The sequence below is a fragment of the Tachypleus tridentatus genome, chromosome 3 (assembly GCF_004210375.1).
Source record: "Tachypleus tridentatus isolate NWPU-2018 chromosome 3, ASM421037v1, whole genome shotgun sequence".
Lineage (NCBI taxonomy): Eukaryota > Metazoa > Arthropoda > Merostomata > Xiphosura > Limulidae > Tachypleus > Tachypleus tridentatus.
The window spans coordinates 35,823,258-35,844,694 of record NC_134827.1 but is presented as its reverse complement, the minus strand read 5'-3'; the positions used below and the strand labels follow the sequence as shown (position 1 = coordinate 35,844,694).

General features: G+C 23.8%; 1 protein-coding gene across 2 annotated transcripts in view; it reads left to right on the top strand.

The window, feature by feature from the left end:
• LOC143246697 (putative serine incorporator) overlaps positions 1 to 21,437 on the top strand; it is an 86,661-nt gene that overhangs the window by 40,205 nt on the left and 25,019 nt on the right. For both annotated transcript variants that reach the window (XM_076493785.1, XM_076493786.1), the window contains exons 6-9: positions 13,251 to 13,327; positions 13,612 to 13,708; positions 16,758 to 16,844; positions 19,319 to 19,424. In XM_076493785.1, coding sequence (XP_076349900.1) covers positions 13,251 to 13,327; positions 13,612 to 13,708; positions 16,758 to 16,844; positions 19,319 to 19,424 — 367 coding nt within the window. The remainder of the gene's footprint in view (positions 1 to 13,250; positions 13,328 to 13,611; positions 13,709 to 16,757; positions 16,845 to 19,318; positions 19,425 to 21,437) is intronic.

The window sequence follows — 21,437 nt, the reverse complement described above, 5'->3', positions numbered from 1 at the left end:
ATAAACAAGTGATCTAAATTCTATGTATTTAATGTTAAATGAACAGTAAAATAAACAAGTGATCTAAATTCTATATATTTAATGTTAAATGAACAGTAAAATAAACAAGTGATCTAAATTCTATATATTTAATGTTAAATGAACAGTAAAATAAACAAGTGATCTAAATTCTATATATTTAATGTTAAATGAACAGTAAAATAAACAAGTGATCTAAATTCTATATATTTAATGTTAAAATGAACAGTAAAATAAGCAAGTGATCTAAATTCTATATATTTAATGTTAAATGAACAGTAAAATAAACAAGTGATCTAAATTCTATATATTTAATGTTAAATGAACAGTAAAATAAACAAGTGATCTAAATTCTATATATTTAATGTTAAATGAACAGTAAAATAAACAAGTGATCTAAATTCTATATATTTAATGTTAAATGAACAGTAAAATAAGCAAGTGATCTAAATTCTATATATTTAATGTTAAATGAACAGTAAAATAAGCAAGTGATCTAAATTCTATATATTTAATGTTAAATGAACAGTAAAATAAACAAGTGATCTAAATTCTATATATTTAATGTTAAATGAACAGTAAAATAAACAAGTGATCTAAATTCTATATATTTAATGTTAAATGAACAGTAAAATAAGCAAGTGATCTAAATTCTATATATTTAATGTTAAATGAACAGTAAAATAAACAAGTGATCTAAATTCTATATATTTAATGTTAAATGAACAGTAAAATAAACAAGTGATCTAAATTCTATATATTTAATGTTAAATGAACAGTAAAATAAACAAGTGATCTAAATTCTATATATTTAATGTTAAATGAACAGTAAAATAAACAAGTGATCTAAATTCTATATATTTAATGTTAAATGAACAGTAAAATAAGCAAGTGATCTAAATTCTATATATTTAATGTTAAATGAACAGTAAAATAAACAAGTGATCTAAATTCTATATATTTAATGTTAAATGAACAGTAAAATAAACAAGTGATCTAAATTCTATATATTTAATGTTAAATGAACAGTAAAATAAAGTAAAATAAACAAGTGATCTAAATTCTATATATTTAATGTTAAATGAACAGTAAAATAAGCAAGTGATCTAAATTCTATGTATTTAATGTTAAATGAACAGTAAAATAAGCAAGTGATCTAAATTCTATGTATTTAATGTTAAATGAACAGTAAAATAAACAAGTGATCTAAATTCTATATATTTAATGTTAAATGAACAGTAAAATAAGCAAGTGATCTAAATTCTATATATTTAATGTTAAATGAACAGTAAAATAAGCAAGTGATCTAAATTCTATATATTTAATGTTAAATGAACAGTAAAATAAACAAGTGATCTAAATTCTATATATTTAATGTTAAATGAACAGTAAAATAAGCAAGTGATCTAAATTCTATATATTTAATGTTAAATGAACAGTAAAATAAACAAGTGATCTAAATTCTATATATTTAATGTTAAATGAACAGTAAAATAAGCAAGTGATCTAAATTCTATGTATTTAATGTTAAATGAACAGTAAAATAAGCAAGTGATCTAAATTCTATATATTTAATGTTAAATGAACAGTAAAATAAACAAGTGATCTAAATTCTATATATTTAATGTTAAATGAACAGTAAAATAAACAAGTGATCTAAATTCTATATTTATTATGTTAAATGAACAGTAAAATAAGCAAGTGATCTAAATTCTATATATTTAATGTTAAATGAACAGTAAAATAAGCAAGTGATCTAAATTCTATATATTTAATGTTAAATGAACAGTAAAATAAACAAGTGATCAAGTGATCTAAATTCTATTCTATATTTAATGTTAAATGAACAGTAAAATAAGCAAGTGATCTAAATTCTATGTATTTAATGTTAAATGAACAGTAAAATAAACAAGTGATCTAAATTCTATATATTTAATGTTAAATGAACAGTAAAATAAACAAGTGATCTAAATTCTATGTATTTAATGTTAAATGAACAGTAAAATAAGCAAGTGATCTAAATTCTATATATTTAATGTTAAATGAACAGTAAAATAAACAAGTGATCTAAATTCTATATATTTAATGTTAAATGAACAGTAAAATAAGCAAGTGATCTAAATTCTATATATTTAATGTTAAATGAACAGTAAAATAAGCAAGTGATCTAAATTCTATATATTTAATGTTAAATGAACAGTAAAATAAGCAAGTGATCTAAATTCTATATATTTAATGTTAAATGAACAGTAAAATAAACAAGTGATCTAAATTCTATATATTTAATGTTAAATGAACAGTAAAATAAGCAAGTGATCTAAATTCTATATATTTAATGTTAAATGAACAGTAAAATAAGCAAGTGATCTAAATTCTATATATTTAATGTTAAATGAACAGTAAAATAAACAAGTGATCTAAATTCTATATATTTAATGTTAAATGAACAGTAAAATAAACAAGTGATCTAAATTCTATATATTTAATGTTAAATGAACAGTAAAATAAGCAAGTGATCTAAATTCTATATATTTAATGTTAAATGAACAGTAAAATAAGCAAGTGATCTAAATTCTATATATTTAATGTTAAATGAACAGTAAAATAAGCAAGTGATCTAAATTCTATATATTTAATGTTAAATGAACAGTAAAATAAGCAAGTGATCTAAATTCTATATATTTATGTTAAATATTTAAATTCTATGTATTTAATGTTAAATGAACAGTAAAATAAGCAAGTGATCTAAATTCTATGTATTTAATGTTAAATGAACAGTAAAATAAGCAAGTGATTTAAATTCTATGTATTTAATGTTAAATGAACAGTAAAATAAGCAAGTGATCTAAATTCTATGTATTTAATGTTAAATGAACAGTAAAATAAGCAAGTGATCTAAATTCTATATATTTAATGTTAAATGAACAGTAAAATAAACAAGTGATCTAAATTCTATATATTTAATGTTAAATGAACAGTAAAATAAACAAGTGATCTAAATTCTATATATTTAATGTTAAATGAACAGTAAAATAAGCAAGTGATCTAAATTGATCTATATATTTAATGTTAAATGAACAGTTAAATGAACAGTAAAATAAACAAGTGATCTAAATTCTATATATTTAATGTTAAATGAACAGTAAAATAAACAAGTGATCTAAATTCTATATATTTAATGTTAAATGAACAGTAAAATAAACAAGTGATCTAAATTCTATATATTTAATGTTAAATGAACAGTAAAATAAACAAGTGATCTAAATTCTATATATTTAATGTTAAATGAACAGTAAAATAAACAAGTGATCTAAATTCTATATATTTAATGTTAAATGAACAGTAAAATAAGCAAGTGATCTAAATTCTATATATTTAATGTTAAATGAACAGTAAAATAAACAAGTGATCTAAATTCTATATATTTAATGTTAAATGAACAGTAAAATAAACAAGTGATCTAAATTCTATATATTTAATGTTAAATGAACAGTAAAATAAACAAGTGATCTAAATTCTATATATTTAATGTTAAATGAACAGTAAAATAAACAAGTGATCTAAATTCTATATATTTAATGTTAAATGAACAGTAAAATAAGCAAGTGATCTAAATTCTATATATTTAATGTTAAATGAACAGTAAAATAAACAAGTGATCTAAATTCTATATATTTAATGTTAAATGAACAGTAAAATAAGCAAGTGATCTAAATTCTATATATTTAATGTTAAATGAACAGTAAAATAAGCAAGTGATCTAAATTCTATATATTTAATGTTAAATGAACAGTAAAATAAGCAAGTGATCTAAATTCTATATATTTAATGTTAAATGAACAGTAAAATAAACAAGTGATCTAAATTCTATATATTTAATGTTAAATGAACAGTAAAATAAACAAGTGATCTAAATTCTATATATTTAATGTTAAATGAACAGTAAAATAAACAAGTGATCTAAATTCTATATATTTAATGTTAAATGAACAGTAAAATAAGTGATCAAGTGATCTAAAATTCTATATATTTAATGTTAAATGAACAGTAAAATAAACAAGTGATCTAAATTCTATATATTTAATGTTAAATGAACAGTAAAATAAACAAGTGATCTAAATTCTATATATTTAATGTTAAATGAACAGTAAAATAAGCAAGTGATCTAAATTCTATATATTTAATGTTAAATGAACAGTAAAATAAACAAGTGATCTAAATTCTATATATTTAATGTTAAATGAACAGTAAAATAAACAAGTGATCTAAATTCTATATATTTAATGTTAAATGAACAGTAAAATAAAATTCAAGTGATCTAAATTCTATATATTTAATGTTAAATGAACAGTAAAATAAGCAAGTGATCTAAATTCTATATATTTAATGTTAAATGAACAGTAAAATAAGCAAGTGATCTAAATTCTATATATTTAATGTTAAATGAACAGTAAAATAAGCAAGTGATCTAAATTCTATATATTTAATGTTAAATGAACAGTAAAATAAACAAGTGATCTAAATTCTATATATTTAATGTTAAATGAACAGTAAAATAAACAAGTGATCTAAATTCTATATATTTAATGTTAAATGAACAGTAAAATAAACAAGTGATCTAAATTCAGTAAAATAAACAAGTGATCTAAATTCTATATATTTAATGTTAAATGAACAGTAAAATAAACAAGTGATCTAAATTCTATATATTTAATGTTAAATGAACAGTAAAATAAGCAAGTGATCTAAATTCTATATATTTAATGTTAAATGAACAGTAAAATAAACAAGTGATCTAAATTCTATATATTTAATGTTAAATGAACAGTAAAATAAACAAGTGATCTAAATTCTATATATTTAATGTTAAATGAACAGTAAAATAAGCAAGTGATCTAAATTCTATATATTTAATGTTAAATGAACAGTAAAATAAGCAAGTGATCTAAATTCTATATATTTAATGTTAAATGAACAGTAAAATAAGCAAGTGATCTAAATTCTATATATTTAATGTTAAATGAACAGTAAAATAAACAAGTGATCTAAATTCTATATATTTAATGTTAAATGAACAGTAAAATAAACAAGTGATCTAAATTCTATATATTTAATGTTAAATGAACAGTAAAATAAACAAGTGATCTAAATTCTATATATTTAATGTTAAATGAACAGTAAAATAAGCAAGTGATCTAAATTCTATATATTTAATGTTAAATGAACAGTAAAATAAACAAGTGATCTAAATTCTATATATTTAATGTTAAATGAACAGTAAAATAAGCAAGTGATCTAAATTCTATATATTTAATGTTAAATGAACAGTAAAATAAGCAAGTGATCTAAATTCTATATATTTAATGTTAAATGAACAGTAAAATAAACAAGTGATCTAAATTCTATATATTTAATGTTAAATGAACAGTAAAATAAACAAGTGATCTAAATTCTATATATTTAATGTTAAATGAACAGTAAAATAAACAAGTGATCTAAATTCTATATATTTAATGTTAAATGAACAGTAAAATAAGCAAGTGATCTAAATTCTATATATTTAATGTTAAATGAACAGTAAAATAAGCAAGTGATCTAAATTCTATATATTTAATGTTAAATGAACAGTAAAATAAACAAGTGATCTAAATTCTATATATTTAATGTTAAATGAACAGTAAAATAAACAAGTGATCTAAATTCTATATATTTAATGTTAAATGAACAGTAAAATAAGCAAGTGATCTAAATTCTATATATTTAATGTTAAATGAACAGTAAAATAAACAAGTGATCTAAATTCTATATATTTAATGTTAAATGAACAGTAAAATAAACAAGTGATCTAAATTCTATATATTTAATGTTAAATGAACAGTAAAATAAACAAGTGATCTAAATTCTATATATTTAATGTTAAATGAACAGTAAAATAAACAAGTGATCTAAATTCTATATATTTAATGTTAAATGAACAGTAAAATAAACAAGTGATCTAAATTCTATATATTTAATGTTAAATGAACAGTAAAATAAACAAGTGATCTAAATTCTATATATTTAATGTTAAATGAACAGTAAAATAAACAAGTGATCTAAATTCTATATATTTAATGTTAAATGAACAGTAAAATAAACAAGTGATCTAAATTCTATATATTTAATGTTAAATGAACAGTAAAATAAACAAGTGATCAAATTCTATATATTTAATGTTAAATGAACAGTAAATAAACAAGTCTAAATATATATTTAATGTTAAATGAACAGTAAAATAAACAAGTGATCTAAATTCTATATATTTAATGTTAAATGAACAGTAAAATAAGCAAGTGATCTAAATTCTATATATTTAATGTTAAATGAACAGTAAAATAAACAAGTGATCAAGTGATCTAAATTCTATATATTTAATGTTAAATGAACAGTAAAATAAGCAAGTGATCTAAATTCTATATATTTAATGTTAAATGAACAGTAAAATAAACAAGTGATCTATATTTATTCTAATGAACATTTAATGATTAAATGAACAGTAAAATAAATAAGCAAGTGATCTAAATTCTATATATTTAATGTTAAATGAACAGTAAAATAAGTGATCTAAATTCTATATATTTAATGTTAAATGAACAGTAAAATAAGCAAGTGATCTAAATTCTATATATTTAATGTTAAATGAACAGTAAAATAAGCAAGTGATCTAAATTCTATATATTTAATGTTAAATGAACAGTAAAATAAGCAAGTGATCTAAATTCTATATATTTAATGTTAAATGAACAGTAAAATAAACAAGTGATCTAAATTCTATATATTTAATGTTAAATGAACAGTAAAATAAGCAAGTGATCTAAATTCTATATATTTAATGTTAAATGAACAGTAAAATAAAATAAGCAAGTGATCTAAATTCTATATATTTAATGTTAAATGAACAGTAAAATAAGCAAGTGATCTAAATTCTATATATTTAATGTTAAATGAACAGTAAAATAAGCAAGTGATCTAAATTCTATATATTTAATGTTAAATGAACAGTAAAATAAGCAAGTGATCTAAATTCTATATATTTAATGTTAAATGAACAGTAAAATAAGCAAGTGATCTAAATTCTATATATTTAATGTTAAATGAACAGTAAAATAAACAAGTGATCTAAATTCTATATATTTAATGTTAAATGAACAGTAAAAGTGATAAATTCAAGTGAAATGAACTAAATTCTATTCTATATTTAATGTTAAATGAACAGTAAAATAAGCAAGTGATCTAAATTCTATATATTTAATGTATTTAATGTTAAATGAACAGTAAAATAAGCAAGTGATCTAAATTCTATATATTTAATGTTAAATGAACAGTAAAATAAGCAAGTGATCTAAATTCTATATATTTAATGTTAAATGAACAGTAAAATAAGCAAGTGATCTAAATTCTATGTATTTAATGTTAAATGAACAGTAAAATAAACAAGTGATCTAAATTCTATATATTTAATGTTAAATGAACAGTAAAATAAGCAAGTGATCTAAATTCTATATATTTAATGTTAAATGAACAGTAAAATAAGCAAGTGATCTAAATTCTATATATTTAATGTTAAATGAACAGTAAAATAAGCAAGTGATCTAAATTCTATATATTTAATGTTAAATGAACAGTAAAATAAACAAGTGATCTAAATTCTATATATTTAATGTTAAATGAACAGTAAAATAAGCAAGTGATCTAAATTCTATATATTTAATGTTAAATGAACAGTAAAATAAACAAGTGATCTAAATTCTATATATTTAATGTTAAATGAACAGTAAAATAAGCAAGTGATCTAAATTCTATATATTTAATGTTAAATGAACAGTAAAATAAACAAGTAAAATAATATATTTAATGTTAAATGAACAAAAATAAACAAGTGATCTAAATTCTATATATTTAATGTTAAATGAACAGTAAAATAAGCAAGTGATCTAAATTCTATATATTTAATGTTAAATGAACAGTAAAATAAACAAGTGATCTAAATTCTATATATTTAATGTTAAATGAACAGTAAAATAAGCAAGTGATCTAAATTCTATGTATTTAATGTTAAATGAACGGTAAAATAAGTAAAATAAGCAAGTGATCTAAATTCTATATATTTAATGTTAAATGAACAGTAAAATAAACAAGTGATCTAAATTCTATATATTTAATGTTAAATGAACAGTAAAATAAGCAAGTGATCTAAATTCTATATATTTAATGTTAAATGAACAGTAAAATAAACAAGTGATCTAAATTCTATATATTTAATGTTAAATGAACAGTAAAATAAACAAGTGATCTAAATTCTATTTATATTTAATGTTAAATGAACAGTAAAATAAACAAGTGATCTAAATTCTATATATTTAATGTTAAATGAACAGTAAAATAAACAAGTGATCTAAATTCTATATATTTAATGTTAAATGAACAGTAAAATAAACAAGTGATCTAAATTCTATATATTTAATGTTAAATGAACAGTAAAATAAGCAAGTGATCAAGTGATCTAAATTCTATATATTTAATGTTAAATGAACAGTAAAATAAACAAGTGATCTAAATTCTATATATTTAATGTTAAATGAACAGTAAAATAAACAAGTGATCTAAATTCAGTATAAACAAGTGATTTAAATGTTAATGTTATGAACAGTAAAATAAACAAGTGATCTAAATTCTATATATTTAATGTTAAATGAACAGTAAAATAAACAAGTGATCTAAATTCTATATATTTAATGTTAAATGAACAGTAAAATAAACAAGTGATCTAAATTCTATATATTTAATGTTAAATGAACAGTAAAATAAACAAGTGATCTAAATTCTATATATTTAATGTTAAATGAACAGTAAAATAAGCAAGTGATCTAAATTCTATATATTTAATGTTAAATGAACAGTAAAATAATATTTTAATGTTAAATGAACAAGTGATCTAAATTCTATATATTTAATGTTAAATGAACAGTAAAATAAACAAGTGATCTAAATTCTATATATTTAATGTTAAATGAACAGTAAAATAAACAAGTGATCTAAATTCTATATATTTAATGTTAAATGAACAGTAAAATAAGCAAGTGATCTAAATTCTATATATTTAATGTTAAATGAACAGTAAAATAAGCAAGTGATCTAAATTCTATATATTTAATGTTAAATGAACAGTAAAATAAACAAGTGATCTAAATTCTATATATTTAATGTTAAATGAACAGTAAAATAAGCAAGTGATCTAAATTCTATATATTTAATGTTAAATGAACAGTAAAATAAGCAAGTGATCTAAATTCTATATATTTAATGTTAAATGAACAGTAAAATAAGCAAGTGATCTAAATTCTATATATTTAATGTTAAATGAACAGTAAAATAAACAAGTGATCTAAATTCTATATATTTAATGTTAAATGAACAGTAAAATAAGCAAGTGATCTAAATTCTATGTATTTAATGTTAAATGAACAGTAAAATAAGCAAGTGATCTAAATTCTATATATTTAATGTTAAATGAACAGTAAAATAAGCAAGTGATCTAAATTCTATGTATTTAATGTTAAATGAACAGTAAAATAAGCAAGTGATCTAAATTCTATATATTTAATGTTAAATGAACAGTAAAATAAACAAGTGATCTAAATTCTATATATTTAATGTTAAATGAACAGTAAAATAAGCAAGTGATCTAAATTCTATGTATTTAATGTTAAATGAACAGTAAAATAAGCAAGTGATCTAAATTCTATATATTTAATGTTAAATGAACAGTAAAATAAACAAGTGATCTAAATTCTATGTATTTAATGTTAAATGAACAGTAAAATAAGCAAGTGATCTAAATTCTATGTATTTAATGTTAAATGAACAGTAAAATAAGCAAGTGATCTAAATTCTATGTATTTAATGTTAAATGAACAGTAAAATAAGCAAGTGATCTAAATTCTATGTATTTAATGTTAAATGAACAGTAAAATAAGCAAGTGATCTAAATTCTATGTATATTTAATGTTAAATGAACAGTAAAATAAGCAAGTGATCTAAATTCTATGTATTTAATGTTAAATGAACAGTAAAATAAGCAAGTGATCTAAATTCTATGTATTTAATGTTAAATGAACAGTAAAATAAGCAAGTGATCTAAATTCTATATATTTAATGTTAAATGAACAGTAAAATAAGCAAGTGATCTAAATTCTATATATTTAATGTTAAATGAACAGTAAAATAAGCAAGTGATCTAAATTCTATATATTTAATGTTAAATGAACAGTAAAATAAGCAAGTGATCTAAATTCTATATATTTAATGTTAAATGAACAGTAAAATAAGCAAGTGATCTAAATTCTATATATTTAATGTTAAATGAACAGTAAAATAAACAAGTGATCTAAATTCTATATATTTAATGTTAAATGAACAGTAAAATAAGCAAGTGATCTAAATTCTATATATTTAATGTTAAATGAACAGTAAAATAAACAAGTGATCTAAATTCTATGTATTTAATGTTAAATGAACAGTAAAATAAGCAAGTGATCTAAATTCTATATATTTAATGTTAAATGAACAGTAAAATAAGCAAGTGATCTTAAATTCTATATATTTAATGTTAAATGAACAGTAAAATAAGCAAGTGATCTAAATTCTATATATTTAATGTTAAATGAACAGTAAAATAAACAAGTGATCTAAATTCTATATATTTAATGTTAACAGTAAAATAAGCAAGTGATCTAAATTCTATGTATTTAATGTTAAATGAACAGTAAAATAAACAAGTGATCTAAATTCTATATATTTAATGTTAAATGAACAGTAAAATAAACAAGTGATCTAAATTCTATGTATTTAATGTTAAATGAACAGTAAAATAAACAAGTGATCTAAATTCTATGATATTTAATGTTAAATGAACAGTAAAATAAGCAAGTGATCTAAATTCTATGTATTTAATGTTAAATGAACAGTAAAATAAGCAAGTGATCTAAATTCTATGTATTTAATGTTAAATGAACAGTAAAATAAACAAGTGATCTAAATTCTATGTATTTAATGTTAAATGAACAGTAAAATAAGCAAGTGAACTAAATTCTATGTATTTAATGTTAAATGAACAGTAAAATAAGCAAGTGATCTAAATTCTATGTATTTAATGTTAAATGAACAGTAAAATAAGCAAGTGATCTAAATTCTATGTATTTAATGTTAAATGAACAGTAAAATAAGCAAGTGATCTAAATTCTATGTATTTAATGTTAAATGAACAGTAAAATAAGCAAGTGATCTAAATTCTATGTATTTAATGTTAAATGAACAGTAAAATAAGCAAGTGATCTAAATTCTATGTATTTAATGTTAAATGAACAGTAAAATAAACAAGTGATTTAAATTCTATATATTTAATGTTAAATGAACAGTAAAATAAACAAGTGATCTAAATTCTATATATTTGATGTTAAATGAACAGTAAAATAAACAAGTGATCTAAATTCTATATATTTAATGTTAAATGAACAGTAAAATAAACAAGTGATCTAAATTCTATATATTTAATGTTAAATGAACAGTAAAATAAGCAAGTGATCTAAATTCTATATATTTAATGTTAAATGAACAGTAAAATAAACAAGTGATCTAAATTCTATATATTTAATGTTAAATGAACAGTAAAATAAGCAAGTGATCTAAATTCTATATATTTAATGTTAAATGAACAGTAAAATAAGCAAGTGATCTAAATTCTATATATTTAATGTTAAATGAACAGTAAAATAAGCAAGTGATCTAAATTCTATATATTTAATGTTAAATGAACAGTAAAATAAACAAGTGATCTAAATTCTATATCTTTAATGTTAAATGAACAGTAAAATAAGCAAGTGATTTAAATTCTATGTATTTAATGTTAAATGAACAGTAAAATAAGCAAGTGATTTAAATTCTATGTATTTAATGTTAAATGAACAGTAAAATAAGCAAGTGATCTAAATTCTATGTATTTAATGTTAAATGAACAGTAAAATAAGCAAGTGATCTAAATTCTATATATTTAATGTTAAATGAACAGTACAATAAACATATGATCTAAATTCTATATATTTAATGTTAATTGAACAGTAAAATAAGCAAGTGATCTAAATTCTATGTATTTAATGTTAAATGAACAGTAAAATAAGCAAGTGATCTAAATTCTATATATTTAATGTTAAATGAACAGTAAAATAAACAAGTGATCTAAATTCTATGTATTTAATGTTAAATGAACAGTAAAATAAACAAGTGATCTAAATTCTAGATATTTAATATTAAATGAACAGTAAAATAAGCAAGTGATCTAAATTCTATGTATTTAATGTTAAATGAACAGTAAAATAAGCAAGTGATCTAAATTCTATGTATTTAATGTTAAATGAACAGTAAAATAAACAAGTGATCTAAATTCTATGTATTTAATGTTAAATGAACAGTAAAATAAGCAAGTGAACTAAATTCTATGTATTTAATGTTAAATGAACAGTAAAATAAGCAAGTGATCTAAATTCTATGTATTTAATGTTAAATGAACAGTAAAATAAGCAAGTGATCTAAATTCTATGTATTTAATGTTAAATGAACAGTAAAATAAGCAAGTGATCTAAATTCTATGTATTTAATGTTAAATGAACAGTAAAATAAGCAAGTGATCTAAATTCTATGTATTTAATGTTGAATGAACAGTAAAATAAGCAAGTGATCTAAATTCTATGTATTTAATGTTAAATGAACAGTAAAATAAGCAAGTGATCTAAATTCTATGTATTTAATGTTAAATGAACAGTAAAATAAACAAGTGATTTAAATTCTATATATTTAACAAACTTATGAACTTATTAGTTCCATTTTCTTTTGACATTTCAGGCATCACAGGCCATTTTGAGATGTTCAGTGACAAATTTTAAAAAAAACTGTGAAATCAGTGCTAGAGATTACTTAATAGTCCAACCAGACCCATATAAACATTGATGTATTTATATTTATTTCAGCTTAATAGTCCTACCAGAGCCATATAAACATTGATGTATTTATATTTGTTATTTCAGCTTAATAGTCCTACCAGACCCATATAAACATTGGTGTATTTATATTTGTTATTTCAGCTTAATAGTCCTACCAGACCCATATAAACATTGATGTATTTATATTTGTTATTTCAGCACTGCTGTTTTTTACCTTTATTCACTACAGTGTTGTCATTGCTGCAGTTGTACTTTTTTACCTTTACTATATCCAGGTAAGTCCACCAGATGTCAGCTTTATTTGAATTTTTTTTTTCACCTTAACTACAGTATTATTAATGTTTTTACATTTAGTACATTCCAACAAGTTTAAACATTTTGCATTGTTTTTATTTTTCCTTATTTCTACAATATTATCATTATTCCTGTTGTTACATTCATATATATTTAAATGTTACCTGTCAGTTCAGACTTGCTGATTGGTTTATTTATTACTTATATTTCCTCTAATTTGTAAACATTTGGTCATCAATGTTTTGTTTAACTGATTTTTTTGCAGTCAGAAGGTTGTGGACTTCACAAGTTTTTCATAAGTTTCAACTTTTTGCTGTGTCTCGTGTTGTCGGTCTTATCCATCTTACCTAAAGTGCAGAAACGTAAGTTTGTCATCACAGACATTCAGTTGTTTAATTAAAGTAAACAGCATATAATAAAGATCGGTTTTTAATTTTCTTGAACAACAAATATGTCACAGCTGTTATATACATAGCACGATATTAATAGGAGTGTGTAATAGAGATGTTGTATACATAGCACGATATTAATAGGAGTGTGTAATAGAGATGTTATATACATAGCACGATATTAATAGGAGTGTGTAGTATAGCTGTTATATATATAGCACAATATTAATAGGAGTGTGTAATACAGCTGTTGTATATATAACACGATATTAATAGGAATGTGTAATACAGCTGTTACATACATATCACGATATTAATAGGAATACGTAATAGAGTTGTTACATACGTAACACAATATTAATAGGAATGTGTAGTAGAGCTGTTATATACATAACACTATTAATAGGAGTGTGTAGTAGAGCTGTTGTATACATAACACGATATTCATAGGAATGTGTAGTAGAGCTGTTATATACATAACACTATTAATAGGAGTGTGTAGTAGAGCTGTTGTATACATAACATGATATTAATAGGAATGTGTAATAGAGCTGTTACATATACATAAGATGCTAATTTTATGTTATTGGTATATCAGACAAGATACATGTGTATTAAGTTTTATAGTAAAGTGAAACACGTATTGTCAGTTGTCTCTCAGAATACTCTATATTTATTATCAGTATTCAGATTATACACATTTGATTCATAACATGTTTATAGTTGAACAGAAAGGGAATAAAACATGTAATAATACATAGATAAAAGTAAAATATATTTAAAAATCGGGACAACACATAATTAAAGTCTCTTTATGTGTGTGTTTCCATGAATATTCATTGCTACCTCTGATAGCTGAAAATAGCCTTGCAAACAAGTTTTTTTAATTGAAGAACATAAGGTTAGTCTAAACCATAGAAAGGAAGTTTTAATGTATTCAGTTGATTTTATCTAACCCATAAGTGAGGTTCATACCCACAAAAAAGCAAAGTTTTTACCTTATTATGTCAATAACTTCTCTCTAATGTAAAGGAATGTGTATTTGTTTTTATTTAGTCATAAGAGCCTTTATTTAGAGCTTTAGTTTCAGACCACGTTTCGTTTGACCAAAAGTGAAGAATTCATAAGAAAGCAACAATTTTGACACTGACAAAATTGAACACATGGGTTATAAAACTACTATTGTTTTTGCCAGAGAATTTATCTGAACCACTAAAGTAGTGGTTTTTTGTGCTTTGTAAGGAACATCAGAGAATGATTTTGAATGAAATAAAATTCTAATTTATAACAAGAAAGAGGTTGCTGTGGCCTTGATGTCAGTTTTTCTTGTGGACTTTATGATTTACTTCTAGCAATACGAATGCTATCTTGAGATGTTGAAGTGCAACTTTTGTTGTATGCGACATCCTCGTAAGGAGCAGGTCTGTCTAGTGTTAGTGTCCCTATGTCGCAAATCCAAGGGCTCATGGGTAACATCCCACTGCTTCAGAAATGCTCTTTGCACTTTACAGCTGTGGGTGCATCAGTAATGATGGTCAAATCCTTCTACAAATTCAAATGCAAGCAGCCCAGAATTAATGGAGGGTGTCATTGCCTTCTGTGTAGTTTGTCAGGTCAGAAATGATTTGTTAGCTTTTGTGTTGCTATATGTGAAAATTCCAGAACAAACTTGCTTCAGGCAGAAAGTTTATGTTCTGAAGAAAATGTTTGAACAAATATAATGAGGATGTCCTTGATTTTGTTTGGGGGGTATATATATATTAACATATGAAATGTTTTATTATTTTCCTGTATTTTTATCTATATATATTTTTGTGAGTGTGTGTCTGTATATATAAAGACAATGTGCATTTGTTTGAACCCTAATTTCTCTGATCCTATTACTGATCCTCAGTAAAAATATGTATGTAAACACTGAACTGTGAGAAACATCATTATGAGGCTTAACATTGAAATTAACCTCATTTTTATCTATCTGATTTGTATATTAATTCTAGACTAAACTAAAAATGACTGAAATGAAGTAGAATTGAAACACTGTGCTTGTTTATCAACTTGCATTTTATTACCTGTCTGTTTGTTTATGATAGATTTAAATTAAAAGTTACCTTATTTAATTTTTGAAGTTAAATAAAATGTCAGTTTCCTTTATCATTTAAAACGTGTGATAATTGATTTACCATTACACTTATTAATTCTAGACATGTGACTGTATTACCTTAGGTTTTGGTTGCTCTTCTATACATACAGATTCAGTTATTTTTTGGATATGTTTTTAATATGTCAGTTAATTATTTTGGATGAAACTTATGAACACTTAAAAACAGCTGTCAAGTATAATTTATCTACTCATGATAAAAAGTGTAACTTCTTGAAACTTATGTCAACATGGTACTTCTGTTCTCCAGAAGTTGTTGTTTATTTTTCTTTAAGTTGTAAATATATTTACTGGTATTTTTCAAAACTAAAATGCAAGCTCATTTGAAAAGTTTTTTGATTTAAAGATAAAACAAAGTTACTTCAACTCTTGTTGTGGTTTATCGTTTCACCTTCCTTTATTGTTTGTGGACTACACACACAAATAGTGCAATATTTATTGTACACGTGATAAAATTCTAAAGTCATATTTGCTGGATCGTTCTTAAAAGAAAAATCAAAAAGTGTTAATTTTCAGTGTAGCCTGTGGATCTACACTGATGTAACTTTAATTGTCAAAGAAACTGTTGTTTTTTTTTACAGAAACCCTTATGTTCAATTAACCAGTAATCTACTCTTGAACCTGTGAGTTAATCTTCGTGTTATATTCCAGATAATATTTACACCAGTGATGTAGTGGAGGTGTAGCTGTTGTTTTAACATGTTAAAACTGTTCTTCTGTGATTTCCTACCTATAAATTACATGGTAACATTTACTTTTGCCAATGTTATCTATATACAATGTAAATGGATATCTGAAAGGAATGTTTGAGAAATGTAATACATTTTACTGAAATCGTGGCTAATTTCACTAATTTATTCCAAGATCAACCCAAGGCTGGACTTCTCCAATCTTCCATTGTCTCTCTCTACACAATGTACCTGACTTGGACATCACTGAACAGTTCTACTGGTGAGATTTGTTTGTTATTCATGTAATTATTCAGTTATTAAAAGAAAATGTTGCTCAGAAAAAAAAACATGAGTGATCAACCTAAATTCCACCAAATCAGCATATCAAACAAGCTACTTACATTCACGTCTTGGTTATTGTATACCTCCCTGAAACTTAAAACTTTGTTATTACGTTGAAAAGGAAGTTACAGATACACACACTCTCTCTCTTTCACAAGTATTATGGAACTGTAGTAGTGAAAAGCAGTGGTTATAAACTTGTGTTCCTGCAAAGGAACTAAAGTCATACACCTTTAGGTTAATTATTGGTTATGTACCAGGTGTGACGATCTGCATGACCAACAACGTCCAGTTGTGACACTACAATGACCTTTGGATAAAAAACATAAAGATACAAATTAAATTTAATAAGTTATCAAACTACTCAGATGGTTAATGTTGTTCACATTGTATTATCTTATACCAGCGTGGACAGAGGATATGGTTGAAGAAAGAATAGAAATCCATAAGGGTTACATTATTGAGGTTATTTTGCCAAATCTGTGAGATGAATACACATTCACTTCTTGTCTGTCTCTATGGCTCAGAGGACCATATTGGTTTTTTTACAACATTTTGTTTTCAATTGGAACAGTGCTTGCTTTTAAACATTGGTAATTTATCTTCAGACAGATAAGTGAAGATTAGATTTTTTGTTCTGTTTCAGATATTAAAGCTTTGTTAACAAACCCATACAGAACTTGTTTATAGACTTTACGATGTACGATTGAACATTTTTACTTGGTAATTAATCGTGACAGCTTTGTAACTTGTTTGTCAAAGGAATTCGAACATTACTGTCCAAGAGCTTACAAATCATGTTAAAACTAATGCCTAAAATTTTCTGGAGTCTTTAATTTCTAGAATCAGAATGCTTGTTTATTGTTGCTACATTTAAGAATGATTAGTTTAAAACAACATAGGGATGTTTCATCTAAAAAATTCAGAATTGTATTAACCTTTGTAGTTTGGTACAAGATTTTGTTAACTAAATGTTGGATATTGTGGAACATAGAGGCACTTGACAAGATAGTCCTTATATTTACTAATTAAATATTTTAGCAATGGTGAAAAGTTTCTCTTAAAGTTTTCTGCATTCAAAAAAGACATTTTTTTATGAAAAGAGTTTAATGTTATTTGTAATATAATATCAGATTGTCTAACCCTAATGTGTACTTTACTTGGTAATATAATATCAGATTGTCTAACCATAATATGTACTTTACTTGGTAATATGATATCAGATTAACTAACCATAATATGTACTTTACTTGGTAATATAATATCAGATTGTCTAACCGTAATATGTACTTTACTTGGTAATATAATATCAGATTGTCTAACCGTAATATGTACTTTACTTGGTAATATAATATCAGATTGTCTAACCGTAATATGTACTTTACTTGGTAATATAATATCAGATTGTCTAACTATAATATGTACTTTACTTGGTAATATAATATCAGATTGTCTAACTATAATATGTACTTTACTTGGTAATATGATATCAGATTGACTAACCATAATATGTACTTTACTTGGTAATATAATATCAGATTGTCTAACTATAATATGTACTTTACTTGGTAATATGATATCAGATTGACTAACCATAATATGTACTTTACTTGGTAATATAATATCAGATTGTCTAACCGTAATATGTACTTTACTTGGTAATATAATATCAGATTGTCTAACTATAATGTGTACTTTACTTGGTAATATAATATCAGATTGTCTGACCATAGTATGTACTTTACTTGGTAATATAATATCAGATTGTCTAACCATAATATGTACTTTACTTGGTAATATAATATCAGATTGTCTAACCGTAATATGTACTTTACTTGGTAATATAATATCAGATTGTCTAACCGTAATATGTACTTTACTTGGTAATATAATATCAGATTGTCTAACTATAATATGTACTTTACTTGGTAATATAATATCAGATTGTCTAACTATAATATGTACTTTACTTGGTAATATGATATCAGATTGACTAACCATAATATGTACTTTACTTGGTAATATCAGATTGTCTAACCATAATATGTACTTTACTTGGTAATATCAGATTGTCTAACTATAATGTGTACTTTACTTGGTAATATAATATCAGATTGACTAACCATAATATGTACTTTACTTGGTAATATAATATCAGATTGTCTAACCATAATATGTACTTTACTTGGTAATATAATATCAGATTGTCTAACCATAATATGTACTTTACTTGGTAATATAATATCAGATTGTCTAACCATTATATGTACTTTACTTGGTAATATAATATCAGATTGTCTAACCATAATATGTACTTTACTTGGTAATATAATATCAGAGTGTCTAACTATAATGTGTACTTTATTTGGTAATATAATATCAGATTGACTAACCATAATATGTACTTTTCAGCAAAAGATTGCAAACCGACAGTGTTCCAGTCTAGCAGTGAAAGCCACTTTGATACCGAGAGCGTTATTGGTTTGATCATCTGGTTTGTGTGTGTTCTGTACTCCAGGTAATAATGGATACCAGTAAATCTAAATACAAGAACAAATTTCTTTACAGGTTGAGCAGTGGTATATAAAGATAAGGTAGAGTGAAAGCTGCCATGTACTAGTACTTGGAGGGATAACAAGGAGTGTATAAAGTATTACTGAACTAACTAGTACTGTGACTAGGTAACTACTGAACTAACTAGTACTGTGACTAGGTAACTACTGAACTAACTAGTACTGTGACTAGGTAACTACTGAACTAACTAGTACTGTGACTAGGTAACTACTGAACTAACTAGTACTGAGACTAGGTAACTACTGAACTAACTAGTACTGAGACTAGGTAACTACTGAACTAACTAGTACTGTGACTAGGTAACTACTGAACTAACTAGTATTGAGACTAGGTAACTACTGAACTAACTAGTACTGTGACTGGGTAACTACTGAACCAACTAGTACCGTGACTAGGTAACTACTGAACTAACTAGTACTGAGACTAGGTAACTACTGAACTAACTAGTACTGAGACTAGGTAACTACTGAACTAACTAGTACTGTGACTAGGTAACTACTGAACTAACTAGTACTGTGACTAGGTAACTACTGAACTAACTAGTACTTTGAATAGGTAACTACTGAACTAACTAGTACTGTTACTAGGTAACTACTGAACTAACTAGTACTGTGACTAGGTAACTACTGAACTAACTAGTACTGTGACTAGGTAACTACTGAACTAACTAGTACTGTGACTAGGTAACTACTGAACTAACTAGTACTGTGACTAGGTAACTACTGAACTAACTAGTATTGAGACTAGGTAACTATTGAACTAACTAGTACTGTGACTAGGTAACTACTGAACTAACTAGTACTGTGACTAGGTAACTACTGAACTAACTAGTACTGTGACTAGATAATTACTGAACTAACTAGTACTGTGACTAGATAATTACTGAACTAACTAGTACTGTGACTAGTTAATTACTGAACTAACTAGTACTGTGACTAGGTAACTACTGAACTAACTAGTACTGTGACTAGGTAACTACTGAACTAACTAGTACTGTGACTAGGTAACTACTGAACTAACTAGTACTGTGACTAGGTAACTACTGAACTAACTAGTACTGTGACTAGGTAATTATGTTGTGTGATATAAACTTTGTAACTTGTAGCTACAGTATTTTTAATGTATTCTTATTTTTCAAATTACATTTTCCAATTAAGATAAATCTTAAAACTGTAGATGTACTTAATATATCCACAAATAAATAATAAAAATTATATAGATTTGTTTGTTTTTAAAATATTTCACTAAATGTATCCCTATGGTGGGGTAGTGATAACCTTCTAGACTTGTAATAATAAAATATGAAGTATGGTTCATTTTAGTGAATGAAAATAATAGCCTTTTGTGTAGGTCTGTGCTAAAACAAAATTTGTTAGAGTATGGAGCTGTGGGTGGATTGTTTACATTTTAAATTAAAATCATTCCACACTTTGGGGCTAGGAATGCTAGTCAAATCCCACAGTCAGTTGGACAAAACCTAGAGGTGGTACTTTAGTCCAAATGTTTTCCCATTATTCTGTCTTATCAAAGTTATGGATGACAAATAAGAGAAACTTAAAGTAGCTTTGTGTCAATATTTATAAAGAAATAGAATTCAGAAACATCACCTGTAATTTGTCCACAGAGATGAGTGAATACAGATTCAACAAGATCCAGTTATAAATAAATGTACCCTTATGGATACTGTTTTTTATATTCATAAATTCTTTACAACAGTATAAACTGTGCTGTGTATCGTGAAGCTCTGTTTCAATAGTATAAACTGTGCTGTGTGTCGTGAAGTTCTTTTTAGATAGTATGAACTGTGCTGTATATCGTGAAGTTCTGTTTATATAGTATGAACTGTGCTGTATATCGTGAAGTTCTGCTTATATAGTATAAACTGTGCTGTGTGTCGTAAAGTTCTGCTTAGATAGTATAAACTGTGCTGTGTGTCGTGAAGTTCTGTTTAGACAGT